This window comes from Cyclopterus lumpus, chromosome 13, assembly GCF_009769545.1.
Source record: "Cyclopterus lumpus isolate fCycLum1 chromosome 13, fCycLum1.pri, whole genome shotgun sequence".
In the NCBI taxonomy this organism is placed as follows: Eukaryota; Metazoa; Chordata; class Actinopteri; order Perciformes; family Cyclopteridae; genus Cyclopterus; species Cyclopterus lumpus.
In genome coordinates this window covers 20,042,933-20,057,235 of record NC_046978.1, presented here as the reverse complement: position 1 = coordinate 20,057,235, position 14,303 = coordinate 20,042,933, and the positions used below count along the sequence as shown (strand labels likewise).

Here is a 14,303-nt window from a genome sequence, read left to right as displayed (position 1 = left end):
GTACGGGTAATCTCCGCTGTTGTCGCTCGCGTGCCGTCAGCGGCGCATGCGCGCTGGGGGTGACACAGCTGCTGCTGCTGCAAAAGGCCCCAGCGATGTAAACACAGAAACTTCTACATACTGTAGGTTTACAAGGAATTTTAACAGCAGAAAAAAACATAGGATGTATGAAATAATAAGAGCACTTATTTATAACAAAAAATACTGCATCAAATTGAGCAAGATTGCAATCAAATCATACACCAAAATTACTATTAGTCCCACGACGGGGACATTTGCAGGAGAGCAGCAGCAGCTTGGACAGATCAACGAGATCAAAACAAGATTAATAAATAAGTAATCACACAATTAAGTTATATCAAATAAGAAAGAATTAAAAAACATAAACAAAAATACAAAATAATAATAAGTGGAATGCAAACATTACAGCAGGGTAATCTCAAATTAACTTAAAGCTATCAAATAAATAAAACAACTTTTGAGAGTTCTCGTCTTTAACAATTTTATTTTGAAGCAAATTATATCTAGTGGCGAAACGGTGGAATTACAACTTTCGGGTAAGTCACGTGACGCTCCCAAAAGACAAGACGGCTGTAATTTAGCAGATTTCTTTTTTTTTAAAGGTGAATAAACGTCGCAATATGAACACCTGACCAGCCTTAATTTAAATGAATAGGTCCTAAAATAATAATAATAATAATAATAATAATAATGTAAAAATGCAGTAACGGCTGAATCCAGAGCGAGAGCTGAACGAGAACAAGAACACCGGGGGCGGGGCTAAAGGGAAACTCTGGTGCGCATGCTCCACAGGCCCCGCGGCAACATCCGGGTATCTTCCACTGAACTTCACGCTCGGAAGGCGGAAGTTGAACCGGTGCTCTAAACCTCCGCAGGCAGGTTACGGAACTCTTTGGCACAGAGAGTATAAGTGATAAGATAACGGCGACCAATGGGAGACAAGGACGACGACACGTGTTGGTGGGTGCATTTATTTATGTTCCATGGTTAGTTATCAGCCTCCGCGCGGACGGAGACGTTCAGGGACGCATCTGACTGACATTGCGTGTGAGTTTTTATTTAATGTATTGGCACGCGCGTCTTTCTGCAGGGAGCAGCACGCTGCATGAGAGGAGAGGCGTGTCCCTGTTGTTGGGACGTCATGTACCATTTTAATTATAACTCCATAACTGTGTCCAGAGCTCCAGGAAAGAAAGGGACAAAAATGTAAAATATATATCCTCAGTGTCCAGTTAATTTCTGATGGAAGTTGCTAGTATGAATTTAAAATGAGAAGTGTAACTTGTAATCCAAATGGTCTTGTTCACTATATATAATTTAGTGAAAGTTCCTTGTAGTACATTTAATGTAGTTTTGCTTTTGGCGCCCCCCGTGGACAAAAGTGGTAGTGGCAGGTCTGACAGTCTGCCTCTCTCAGACCTGGTCCTGGTTCTCCCGTGTCCCCCTTCCCTCGGTCTGTCCACGGTGGACTGGTCTCTGCTGGAGTCTGAATTGAAGGAGGTTCTGGTGAACCTGCATGATGTCATCTGGTTTCACCAGAATCCGACCTGGTGAGGAGCTTCAAGAAGAACTCTATAGAACCAGACCATCTTCTCTCTCAGGGTCTATTTACTGATGGAGGTCTATAGAGGACCAGGACTAGACTGAGGTCATATAGAGGACCAGGACTAGACTGAGGTCATATAGAGGACCAGGACTAGACTGAGGTCATATAGAGGACCAGGACTAACCTGAGGTCATATAGAGCACCAGGACTAACCTGAGGTCATATAGAGGACCAGGACTAACCTGAGGTCATATAGAGCACCAGGACTAGACTGAGGTCATATAGAGGACCAGGACTAACCTGAGGTCATATAGAGCACCAGGACTAACCTGAGGTCATATAGAGCACCAGGACTATACTGAGGTCATATAGAGGACCAGGACTAAACTGAGACCAGTTCCTCACTGTCACTTTAAGAGAAGATGGTGTTTCTCACTTTATACGCTCACTGTTTCTACAGAACCGGACCTCCAGAGGCAGCAGGACCGAGGATGAGCTCGCTGCACAGGTACCGCATTGTTCCGTCTGCTGATGCATTCAACAACTCCATGAGGGGATGGTACACCTGAAGGAGTAATAGGCCACTCCTACAAGTATTAAGAGGGAAGAAAGAGCCTTCTGGGAAATGAACATTATTCATGTTGCGTCACATCAGTTGGAGGGAAGTCACTTGTTTCCTGTGTGGCGGCGTCTGATGCTCTGATTATATTTACACCAGATGACTTGATGACGAGCGTTCTTCAGTTCAGACACTTCCAGGTTATTTTAACCCAAACAGGTGTGCTGTCTGAACCCGAGTGAGTCGTTTCCTGTGAAGAGGGAAGTTTATAATGGGAGACTGTGTTCATGTAACCGTTGTTATGAGGATACGTACACAGAGGTTTGGTTGACCTGCACGAGGCTTTCTAGTTCTACTCGCTAAGAATTATGATCGACTGAAGGTAAATGATAACACATGATGTGTTCAGGCTCCGCTCAGTGAACACAAGTACTGGCTGAAGGTAAATGATAACGTTCTCATGATGCGTTCAGGCTCCACCCGTCATCACTGACGTTGTGTTGGTGAATCTAACTGCTGCTCCTCTAGTAGCGCTGGAAGAGGAAGTCATCCAGACGTAGTCGGTGAAAGTCACCGAGCTGTGTGAGCCTGTGGGTGATGTTATGTATAAATATATATGATATTAAAGTTCTGAACACAAACACGAGGGCGTTTGATGTTACGACGTTTGTGGGATTTCCACAAGTATAAAGCAGAAATAGTGGTTATTTCTTCCATGGTGGATGGCGGAAGTTATAACTGTTTCCACGGAGATAAGCCACGCCCCCTCTACAGCGTGAATGAAGTGAATAAACCACAAATAGTCGGGCGAGTAAACTCGCGTGTGTCCGTTCTCAGCGCTGAACAAGTCTTACTTGTGCGTGCTTGTAGAGAAGGTCAATGCTTTGAAGGTGTGTCGTGTACCTGCTACGACCTGCAAACCGCCTAGTAATAAACTACCATGTGCTGCAGACCTGGGATCAGTCTGAGAGCCACGTTGAGAGGAACGTGGACTGTTGACTGTGGGAACGAAGTAACCTTTCTGACTTGATGTGTTGTGTTTGTTTTTTTGCAGACAGCTGAGTCAGCTGCTCGGAGCATGGAGGAGGAAGAGGAGGGTGGAGGTTTCTCTGTACACGGCCTCTGGCTTTCACTGCAGGACCTTCTGCTCCTCCTCTTCAGAACCAGGTACACAACCTTTTGAAGTTTTGCTAGAACATGCAACAATAGAGGTCTAACACAGAGTTTATAAAGTCTATTGCAGCACTGCAACAAAGTCTAAAAAAGTGCGACCTCATTTTTTGTCTCCTACAGCAGACCCCCTAGAGATCCACAAGAAGAAGGTCTTCCTGTGGTTCAGCCACCTTCCTCAGGAGGAGAAACAGTTTGGAGGTTACTTCAGCCCAGAGACCATGCATGTGGATCCACTGGTCCTGGAACGAGAGGCCGAGGAGAGGGCAGGTGTACTCAGTTCCCCTCTCCAGACCCAGACCCCCTCCACCCCCTCTGTTACTGTGGAACAGCTGTTTGAGCCCACCGACACCTGGATTGAGGGCCGGGGGCTCAACGTGCTGCTGTACGGCGCCGTGGGAACCGGGAAGAGCACAGTGGTCCGGAAGCTGGTGCTGGATTGGTGCGCTGGCAGAACCCTGACCCACTTCAAGTTGCTGGTTCCTTTTTCTTGTGAGGACCTCGGCCAACTGTCAAAGTAAGATGATCGTCTCTTACTCAGAGACATTTTTCATTGTTGTCTTATGTCACATTTATTTGATATCTTTGATTTGGAACTGTGTTATATTAGTAATTTTCCTCAGAATGAGAGCCAAACAACAAGACCCATCTACCTACCAGCCGACAGACTGACCAACCAGCAGACCTACCGACCTACCTACCCTTCCAACCAACCTACCAACCCTACGAACAGACTGGAACTACCACACCTACCTACCGACCGCACCGTCAGTCCTATGCACTGGACCAATCTACCTACTCAACCTACTTATCTACGAATCCTAACTACCAATCGAGCCACTTACCTGCAGAGCAGTCTGAACGAGCTGCAGACTGACCTACCTACTTACCTTCTCTACTTCACCTTCCCTACTGACCTACCTTCTCTACTCCACCTACCCTACTTAGCTACTTTACTCCACCTACCTAGCTACTTACCTTCTCTACTCCACCTTCCCTACTGACGTACTTACCTTCTCTATTCCACCTAACTACTTACCTTCTTTACGCCACCTACCCTAATTACTTACCTACTCTACTCTACCTTACCTACCTACCTACCAACTTATCTACTCTACCTACCTTACCTACTTACCTACTTATCTACCTTACCTACCTACCTACTAACTTATCTACTCTACCTACCTTACCTACCTACCTACCAACTTATCTACTCTACCTACTTACCTACTTATCTACCTTACCTACCTACCTACCAACTTATCTACTCTACCTACCTTACCTACCTACCAACTTATCTACTCTACCTACCTTACCTACCTACCTACCAACTTATCTACTCTACCTACCTTACCTACCTACCTACCAACTTATCTACTCTACCTACTTACCTACCTATCTACCTTACCTACTTACCTACCTACCTACCAACTTATCTACTCTACCTACCTTACCTACCTACCTACCAACTTATCTACTCTACCTTACCTACTTACTTACCTACCTTACCTACCTTCCTTCCTTCTTTACAAACTGCTGCTGCATCACACTGCTGTTGGAACATTATGTTAGTGAAGTGCACAAAGTGATGCATTTCTTCCCTCGTAGGGTGGCTTCCTTAAGGGACCTGGTGAGCAGGAAGTACCGCCACCTGAGAAAACACCCCTTGTTGAGTGGGGAGGGCGACCAGGCCAAGGAAGTGCTCTTTGTCTTCAACGGGATGGAGAAGATGAATCTGGATTTCAGAATTGGAGCCACGGAGCTTTGCAGTGATCCTGATGAGGCGCTGCCTCCAGGTGTGGTGGTGGTCAACCTGTTGAGGAAATACCTCCTGCCTGAGGTAAGGCACAGTCCACCATGCCCGGTTCTCTGAACTCTGCCATGCTGCACAGTTACATTGGTAAGCTTTAACCTTTAACTGACGATATTCAGTAAAGATATACGATCAGGAGATCAGCACTAATGTTTTGTGTCATCGATCCCTTTTTAGTGTTTCGGTGTGATCGATGGTGCTAGTACCGTTAGCAGCACCGGAACTAACGGCTAACGTACCGCAGTGCCGTTCAGTTACATTATGGTGCGTTCAGTAAAAAATTGTATTGGGCGAAGTTCAATTATAAAGTTGTAACGATGCGTTCAATTTCTTTTAAATGTAGTTTTTAGTGATAAACTAGAATAAATCCAGTTGTTTTCACATGAATATTAAATAGATATTAGCGATGACTTGTGAGCTGTTTAACAGCTCTGAGCTCATTATTACACTTCATTAACACTAAGAAGGACTAGATGTATTTTATTTAAAGCAAATAATGACATAAAAATACAATCCTTTATTACCTATTCATTTGAATGACAATTTCAAAGTAAAACAATAACGATTTAAAGCTTTACATTGACTTCACGATGGTTGAAATTATGCCGTGCAGCTTTCATAGCGAAAAATCTTTTATTCTTGGGGATGGGAGTTTGCTAAAGCACGATCAAAAAGCGTGTATTTACTGACTCAGTCGGCCGCTGTGTGTTTCTCAGGCCAGCATCTTGGTTACCACCAGACTGTCGGCCCTGGACCGCGTCCCCCAGAAGTATGTGAGTCGCTACGCTCAGATCTGTGGCTTCAACGACCCGGACCGCCAGCGCGCCTACTTCAACAGCCGCCTGCTGCAGCAGGGCGGTGGGTCGGCCCGGAGCCACGAGGCGCACGCCCTCATCGAGCTGCTGTACCTCAACCTCCAGAGAGAGAGCCAGCTGGCCGCCGCCTGCTTCCTCCCCTCTTACTGCTGGCTCACGTGCGCCACCTTGCACTTCCTCCATTTCACCGACGCCAAGGCGCCCATCCGCACGCTGACCGGCATTTACACCAGCTTCCTCCGGCTGAACTTCGGAGGCGAGGTGCTGGGCACGGGAGCGGGTACCAACGTGCCCATCCAGAACCAGCCCAGCTCCCTGATGCTGTACGTGGTCCGCACGCTCGGGAAACTCGCGTTCGACGGCGTGACCGACAAACGCACGTCGTTCTCGGAGGAGGAGCTGGAGCAGTGGATCGGAGGCAAGACCAAGACGGACGAGGAGCTCCGGCAGCTGGCCATGTTCCGCACCGACGTGCTGGACTTCTTCTTGGCTCCCAGCGTCGAGGGCGGCAGGCGTCTTCCGGCGGAGAACGGCGAGCACGACGCGAGGCGCTACGTGTTTGCCGTCCCGGCCATGCAGGAGTACCTGGCGGCGCTCTACGTGGTGCTGGGAGAGAACAAATCGGCCCTGGAGAAGCTGACCACTCAGGTGTCCGCCGCCATCGGCCAGGCGAGCGAAGACGTCAACGCTCTCGTCAACATCCTCTCAAAGTTCATCCCCCTCCGAATATTTGCCGTGTTCAACCTGCTGAAGCTTTTTCCGAAGCTCTTCGAGAAAATCAGCAGTCGCAACAAAGGCAGCATCGCCAGAACCATGGCGGCCGAGATGTTCCGCACCGAGGACAGCTACAACGAGGACGTCCTGGACCAGGTGGAGCAAAGCCTGCTGGGAGTCCACGGCCCGCACCCAAAGCAGTACTGCGAGGGCCGGCCGTTTGAGCTCTACCCCATCTTTATGGGTGGACTGTTGCATTATGGGAACCGTGTCCTCCTCCAGCAACTCGGGTGCAGCATTCAGAGCACCACCGTGGCCCAGATCACACAGGCCCTGAGGAAGTACCTCGTCAGAGGTACTGTGTGCATGCTGTGTTTTTCATGTTTGAAGAACTTGAAACCTGTGAGGAACTCTTCCCACGGTAAGTTCTGGTTACCTCAAAACATCTTGAATACCTTTTTTAAGTCTCTTTTCTCTTCTTTAATTCTAGAGCTCAGCAAGCCACAGCCGCCAGAGGAGCTGATGGATCTGCTGGTTCTTCTGTACGAGTTCCAGAACCCCAGAGTGACTGCAGAGGTTCTGGCCTCCATCAGAACCATCAACCTCACCAACATCCGGATGACGCCACTCAAGTGCTTCGTTCTGAGTTCTGTGCTCTCGTGCACGCCTGCAAGGTGGAGTGTGGATGTTCTGGAACATGTTCAGGAGGGAGAGCGTGGTCCTTCATACTGACGGAAGGTGTCTTCCTGCAGTTATCACCTGGAGGAGATGAACCTGTCCTCCTGCCTCCTGACTCACGACATGCTTCAGCTGCTGTGGCCGGCCTTCAGGCACACGCACAACCTCAAGTGAGACTGAATCGCCACCTTCTGTTCTGGGTCGCAGGGCGCAACACAGGAAGTGTATGTTTGTGTCTGTGCGCTGTACACGTTGTACATGTTGTACACGTTGTACATGTTGTACACGTTGTACATGTTGTACACGTTGTACACGTTGTACATGTTGTACACGTTGTACACGTTGTACATGTTGTACATGTTGTACATGTTGTACACGTTGTACACGTTGTACATGTTGTACACGTTGTACACGTTGTACATGTTGTACACGTTGTACATGTTGTACATGTTGTACACGTTGTACACGTTGTACACGTTGTACACGTTGTACATGTTGTACATGTTGTACACGTTGTACACGTTGTACATGTTGTACACGTTGTACACGTTGTACACGTTGTACACGTTGTACATGTTGTACACGTTGTACATGTTGTACATGTTGTACATGCTGTACATGTTGTACATGTTGTACATGTTGTACACGCTGTACACGTTGTACATGTTGTACATGTTGTACACGTTGTACACGCTGTACATGTTGTACATGTTGTACATGTTGTACACGTTGTACATGTTGTACATGTTGTACACGCTGTACACATTGTACACGTTGTACACGTTGTACATGTTGTACACGTTGTACACGCTGTACATGTTGTACATGTTGTACATGTACACGCTGTACACGTTGTACATGTTGTACACGTTGTACATGTTGTACACGTTGTACACGCTGTACATGTTGTACATGTTGTACATGTTGTACACGTTGTACATGTTGTACACGCTGTACATGTTGTACATGTTGTACATGTTGTACACGTTGTACACGCTGTACATGTTGTACACGTTGTACATGTTGTACATGTTGTACATGTTGTACACGCTGTACATGCTGTACATGTTGTACACGTTGTACATGTTGTACATGTTGTACACGTTGTACACGTTGTACATGTTGTACACGTTGTACACGCTGTACATGTTGTACACGTTGTACATGTTGTACACGCTGTACACGCTGTACATGTTGTACATGTTGTACACGTTGTACACGTTGTACATGTTGTACATGTTGTACACGCTGTACATGTTGTACACGTTGTACATGTTGTACACGTTGTACACGTTGTACATGTTGTACACGCTGTACATGTTGTACATGTTGTACACGTTGTACACGTTGTACATGTTGTACATGTTGTACACGCTGTACATGTTGTACACGTTGTACATGTTGTACATGTTGTACACGTTGTACACGCTGTACATGTTGTACACGCTGTACATGTTGTACACGTTGTACATGTTGTACATGTTGTACACGCTGTACATGTTGTACACGCTGTACATGTTGTACACGTTGTACACGCTGTACATGTTGTACACGTTGTACATGTTGTACATGTTGTACACGCTGTACACGTTGTACACGTTGTACATGTTGTACATGTTGTACACGCTGTACATGTTGTACACGTTGTACATGTTGTACATGTTGTACACGTTGTACACGCTGTACATGTTGTACACGCTGTACATGTTGTACACGTTGTACATGTTGTACACGCTGTACATGTTGTACACGTTGTACATGTTGTACATGTTGTACACGCTGTACATGTTGTACACGCTGTACATGTTGTACACGTTGTACACGCTGTACATGTTGTACACGTTGTACATGTTGTACATGTTGTACACGCTGTACACGTACATGTTGTACACGTTGTACATGTTGTACACGCTGTACATGTTGTACACGTTGTACATGTTGTACATGTTGTACACGCTGTACATGTTGTACATGTTGTACATGTTGTACACGTTGTACACGCTGTACATGTTGTACATGTTGTACACGCTGTACATATTGTACATGTTGTACACGCTGTACATGTTGTACATGTTGTACATGTTGTACACGCTGTACACGCTGTACATGTTGTACATGTTGTACACGCTGTACATGTTGTACATGTTGTACATGTTGTACACGTTGTACACGCTGTACATGTTGTACATGTTGTACACGCTGTACATATTGTACATGTTGTACACGCTGTACATGTTGTACATGTTGTACATGTTGTACACGCTGTACACGCTGTACATGTTGTACATGTTGTACATGTTGTACACGTTGTACACGCTGTACATGTTGTACACGCTGTACATGTTGTACACGCTGTACATATTGTACATGTTGTACACGCTGTACATGTTGTACATGTTGTACATGTTGTACATGTTGTACATGTTGTACACGCTGTACACGCTGTACATGTTGTACATGTTGTACACGCTGTACATGTTGTACATGTTGTACATGTTGTACACGTTGTACATGTTGTACACGTTGTACACGCTGTACACGTTGTACATGTTGTACATGTTGTACACGTTGTACATGTTGTACACGTTGTACATGTTGTACACGCTGTACATGTTGTACACGTTGTACATGTTGTACATGTTGTACACGCTGTACATGTTGTACACGTTGTACACGCTGTACATGTTGTACACGTTGTACATGTTGTACATGTTGTACACGCTGTACATATTGTACATGTTGTACACGCTGTACATGTTGTACATGTTGTACATGTTGTACATGTTGTACACGCTGTACATGTTGTACACGTTGTACATGTTGTACATGTTGTACACGCTGTACATGTTGTACACGTTGTACACGCTGTACATGTTGTACATGTTGTACATGTTGTACATGTTGTAGTACTAAGAGAAGTTACCAGTGTTTGTTGAACAAAGTAAATGCATAAGCGGTGATCTGTCATCTGTTGCATTCACAATCGGGCGTTCAAGGCCGCCTCTGAAATGTGTGTGTGTGTGTGTGTATATATATATATATATATATATATATATATATATATATATACTGCTTTATTTAAAATACATTCCAGTCGTGTAACTAAGGCACAAATAGAACGATTATATAATTATATAGTATAAATAAGTGCATGTCCTGGTTTTAAATGCATTTTTCTTGACTTGGGGTGACTCCCTTGCTCGTCTAGCATGTGTGTGTGTGTGTGTGTGTGTGTGTGTGTGTAGGGATTGTTGCATCTGCCTGTTTCTGTTGTCCTCAGTCTGCAGTATAACAGCCTGGGTCCTGAGTCCTGCGTCCTCCTGAGAGATCTGCTGCTCGACCCCATGAGCTCGATTAGATCTCTACAGTAAGATCACACCTTCTATTCACGTGGACCTGAAGCTCGGAGCTTTAACTTCAGGGTTAAACTCCGGACCACATGTAAACGTCACAAAGCTGTTAGTTAAAAACATTCCAGTTATTACAACATTTAAATCCTAAGACATAGAAGTCCCTTCAGACCTTTCCTGCACTGTGTGAACACAACATGACCAATAGTCAACGTGATGCGTTCAGGTGTAATCATGTCAAATGTAGTGTTGGTGATGAACTAGAATAAATCCAGTTCTTTTCACATGAACATAAAACTGCTATTAGAGATGAATTATGATTTGCTCAGAACCAGTGTGTTCTGGTTCTTGCGTACGGCTCAGTCAGTGTCATTGGTCCAATGTGCTCCTCAGGCTGTGTGACAACCCGCTGCTGGAGTCCGGAGCCTGCACCCTGCTGGAGGCTTTGCCGGAGAACCAATCCCTGACGCACCTGTCCCTGATGCACACGGGTCTGGGGGACCGGGGGGCCCTGGAGCTGGCCGAGAGGCTCCGGCAGCACACGGGGCTCCTGGAGCTCAACGTGGCCTACAACAACATCGGGGACAACGCTGCGCTGGCTTTGGTGGACGCCTGCAGGGAGCATCCCAGCATTCACACCGTGCAGTAAGACGATGAGCATCCGTAGGGTTGTATAGAAGTCTATGCTTCATGTGTTAAAGCTGCATTCTCTCTCCTGACCACCAGGGGGCGACTCCTCTGGTTGTATAGAAGTCTATGCTTCATGTGTTAAAGCTGCATTCTCTCTCCTGACCACCAGGGTGCGACTCCTCTGGTTGTATAGAAGTTTATGCTTCATGTGTTAAAGCTGCATTCTCTCTCCTGACCACCAGGGGGTGACTCCTCTGGTTGTATAGAAGTCTATGCTTCATGTGTTAAAGCTGCATTCTCTCTCCTGACCACCAGGGGGCGACTCTTCTGGTTGTATAGAAGTCTATGCTTCATGTGTTAAAGCTGCATTCTCTCTCCTGACCACCAGGGGGCGACTCCTCTGGTTGTATAGAAGTCTATGCTTCATGTGTTAAAGCTGCATTCTCTCTCCTGACCACCAGGGGGCGACTCCTCTGGTTGTATAGAAGTCTATGCTTCATGTGTTAAAGCTGCATTCTCTCTCCTGACCACCAGGGGGCGACTCCTCTGGTTGTATAGAAGTCTATATAAATGACTCTACTTCTCTTGATGTATTCCCTCAGTAAACATTGTAAACATTAGTTTTTGGTCTCAATCTCTAGTTTCAAGTCTTCTTCAATACAGAATGATGTTCATTTAGTAAATTATGGTCATTTAGAGTCAGACAGACCATAAAGCAGGGGACGCTTTAGGGGCGGGGCTACCTATAAACCGGGTTTTGGGCCGTCCCTCACATAATGTGTGTATTAAAGTGATCCATTGGTTCTCGTGTCTTGCAGCTTGTATCTGAACCCTCTCAGCGATGTGGGGAAGCAGACCCTGTACGTCCGAGGCGTTCCTGAGAGCCAAGGCGGCCGGCGGGTCAAGGTCCTGGCTTCCGTCATCGAGGGTGCCGACATCTCCGAGGACTGGCACCCCATCCTCACCGTCATACGGGAGAACGCCTCGTCCTGGGACCGCCAGCGCGTCCAACAGCAGCTAAAGGTCCTCTCTTTGGGCTCATGCAAATGACTTGAATTAAAAGATGAAGATGTGAGGATAATGTGTGTTTCCGTTGGTCAGGTGTTCCTCAGGGATCTGGACTGGGGCCGCCAGCAGCAGCAGCAGAGCCTCTGGAAGAGGATGCACTTCCGACGGGTGGAGATGGGCGTCCGGAAGACGCTGAAGATGCTGGAGAAGGACGACCCGCCTCCGTCGTCGGGAGTCAACCAATGAGCTGCAGACGGGGGGGAGAGAGAGGCGGGACTTAATTCAGACACTTTGTTTTTAGCACTTTAGCTTCGGAAATGTCAACGAAGAAAAAAGGGATATTTAGAATAATGCAATAAATAAATGCTCCTCTGAAAATACCTTGAAATGATAACAAATTTAGTTCCAAATGGAAACTGTAAATCTGCATGTTTTGAGTGCTGGTTATGGGATGTAACCCTGAATTAAAGTTAAATCTCACTATTTATGATTAAAGTTAAGTTTTGAACTTTAAATTGATATGAGATCCCCCCCCCCAAAAAAAAAGAAAAAGCCTTAACTGTAAATACCAACAAACAAACAAAAGCACTTTACTGCGACATATCATGTGACCGTGATGACATCATAACATGTGACAGTGATGACATCATAACATGTGACCGTGATGACATCATAACATGTGACCGTGAACACATCATAACATGTGACAGTGATGACATCATAACATGTGACCGTGATGACATCATAACATGTGGCCGTGATGACATCATAACATGTGACAGTGATGACATCATAACATGTGACCGTGATCACATCATAGCATGTGGCCGTGATGACATCATAACATGTGACAGTGATGACATCATAACATGTGACCGTGATGACATCATAACATGTGACCGTGATGACATCATAACATGTGGCCGTGATGACATCATAACATGTGACAGTGATGACATCATAACATGTGACCGTGATGACATCATAACATGTGACAGTGATGACATCATAACATGTGGCCGTGATGACATCATATCATGTTATGAACAATTGTGGGTTTATATTCTTTTGTTTTTCTTCAGAGATGAAAAAATAATTTTGTTGTCCAAATAAAGAAATGTTGCATGAATAAATCTTTAATATTCCTCTGATGTGATTTTATCTTTAAGCCTTAATATATTATTCCAGTCGCCGTCTTCCACGGGTAACCCCGCGTTCAACGTGGCATCGCTATGCATTGTGGGTAACCCCGCGTTCAACGTGGCATCGCTATGCATTGTGGGTAACCCCGCGTTCAACGTGGCATCGCTATGCATTGTGGGTAACCCCGCGTTCAACGTGGCATCGCTATGCATTGTGGGTAACCCCGCGTTCAACGTGGCATCGCTATGCATTGTGGGTAACCCCTCCGATGTCAGAGAGACAATCCTCAAACACTCAGACTTTGCAGAGTGCCGGGGTCAAGGTCACAAGGTCAAGGTCACATCTCTGGACAAGAAGAAGTTTGGTTTCTTGACGTCTTCCAGACATTCGACTGACGTTTTATTCCGGAGCCAAAATATATACAAAGTCATATAAATACCTGTAAATGTACAATAAGAGAGCATCATGGGAGAGTTCCAAAGCACTTGAACCTGAACTGAGGCCTGCAGGTCTTGAGATGTTGTTCAGGGGTCTCTGGAACAAAGTCCCTGAAAGCTGCAGGTCTGATGAGACCCCCAGAGACCCACAGAGACCCCCCGAGACCCTTAGAAACCCCCAAGACGACCAGAGACCCCCAGAGACCAACAGAGACCCACAGAGACCCTTAGAGACCCCCAGAGACCCTTAGAAACCCCCAAGACGACCAGAGACCCACAGAGACCCTTAGAGACCCCCAGAGACCCTCAATTCAATTCAATTCAGTTTATTTTGTATAGCCCAATATCACAAATTACAAATTTGCCTCAGAGGGCTTTACTCCTACTTTTTAGGACTCTAGGAACCACAAGTAGCCCCG

General features: G+C 46.1%; 1 protein-coding gene across 9 annotated transcripts; it reads left to right on the top strand.

Moving 5' to 3' along the window:
• The first annotated feature begins 23 nt into the window (after window positions 1–23).
• On the top strand, window positions 24–13,449 carry nlrx1 (NLR family member X1). 9 transcript variants are annotated; one of them, XM_034547991.1, is made up of 12 exons: window positions 24–981; window positions 2,028–2,075; window positions 3,181–3,293; window positions 3,423–3,813; window positions 4,905–5,136; window positions 5,826–6,993; window positions 7,129–7,312; window positions 7,391–7,486; window positions 10,597–10,683; window positions 11,060–11,311; window positions 12,115–12,319; window positions 12,398–13,449. In XM_034547991.1, the coding sequence occupies exons 2-12, from the start codon at window positions 2,059–2,061 to the stop codon at window positions 12,548–12,550; spliced, it is 2,898 nt and encodes a 965-aa protein (XP_034403882.1). In that variant the 5' UTR covers window positions 24–981; window positions 2,028–2,058; the 3' UTR covers window positions 12,551–13,449. The 9 variants fall into 9 exon arrangements, with proteins under 9 accessions (XP_034403882.1, XP_034403880.1, XP_034403879.1 ...); XM_034547989.1 differs by having other exon boundaries at window positions 3,420–3,813; XM_034547988.1 differs by having other exon boundaries at window positions 5,826–7,312.
• Window positions 13,450–14,303: the final 854 nt, after the last annotated feature.

Excerpts from the sequence above, each read along its gene's own strand:
- nlrx1 (XM_034547985.1), top strand. Across the intron at positions 7,487-10,596 it reads AGGCACACGCACAACCTCAA|TCTGCAGTATAACAGCCTGG; the intron begins GTGAGACTGAAT and ends TGTTGTCCTCAG. Across the intron at positions 11,312-12,114 it reads CCCAGCATTCACACCGTGCA|CTTGTATCTGAACCCTCTCA; the intron begins GTAAGACGATGA and ends CGTGTCTTGCAG.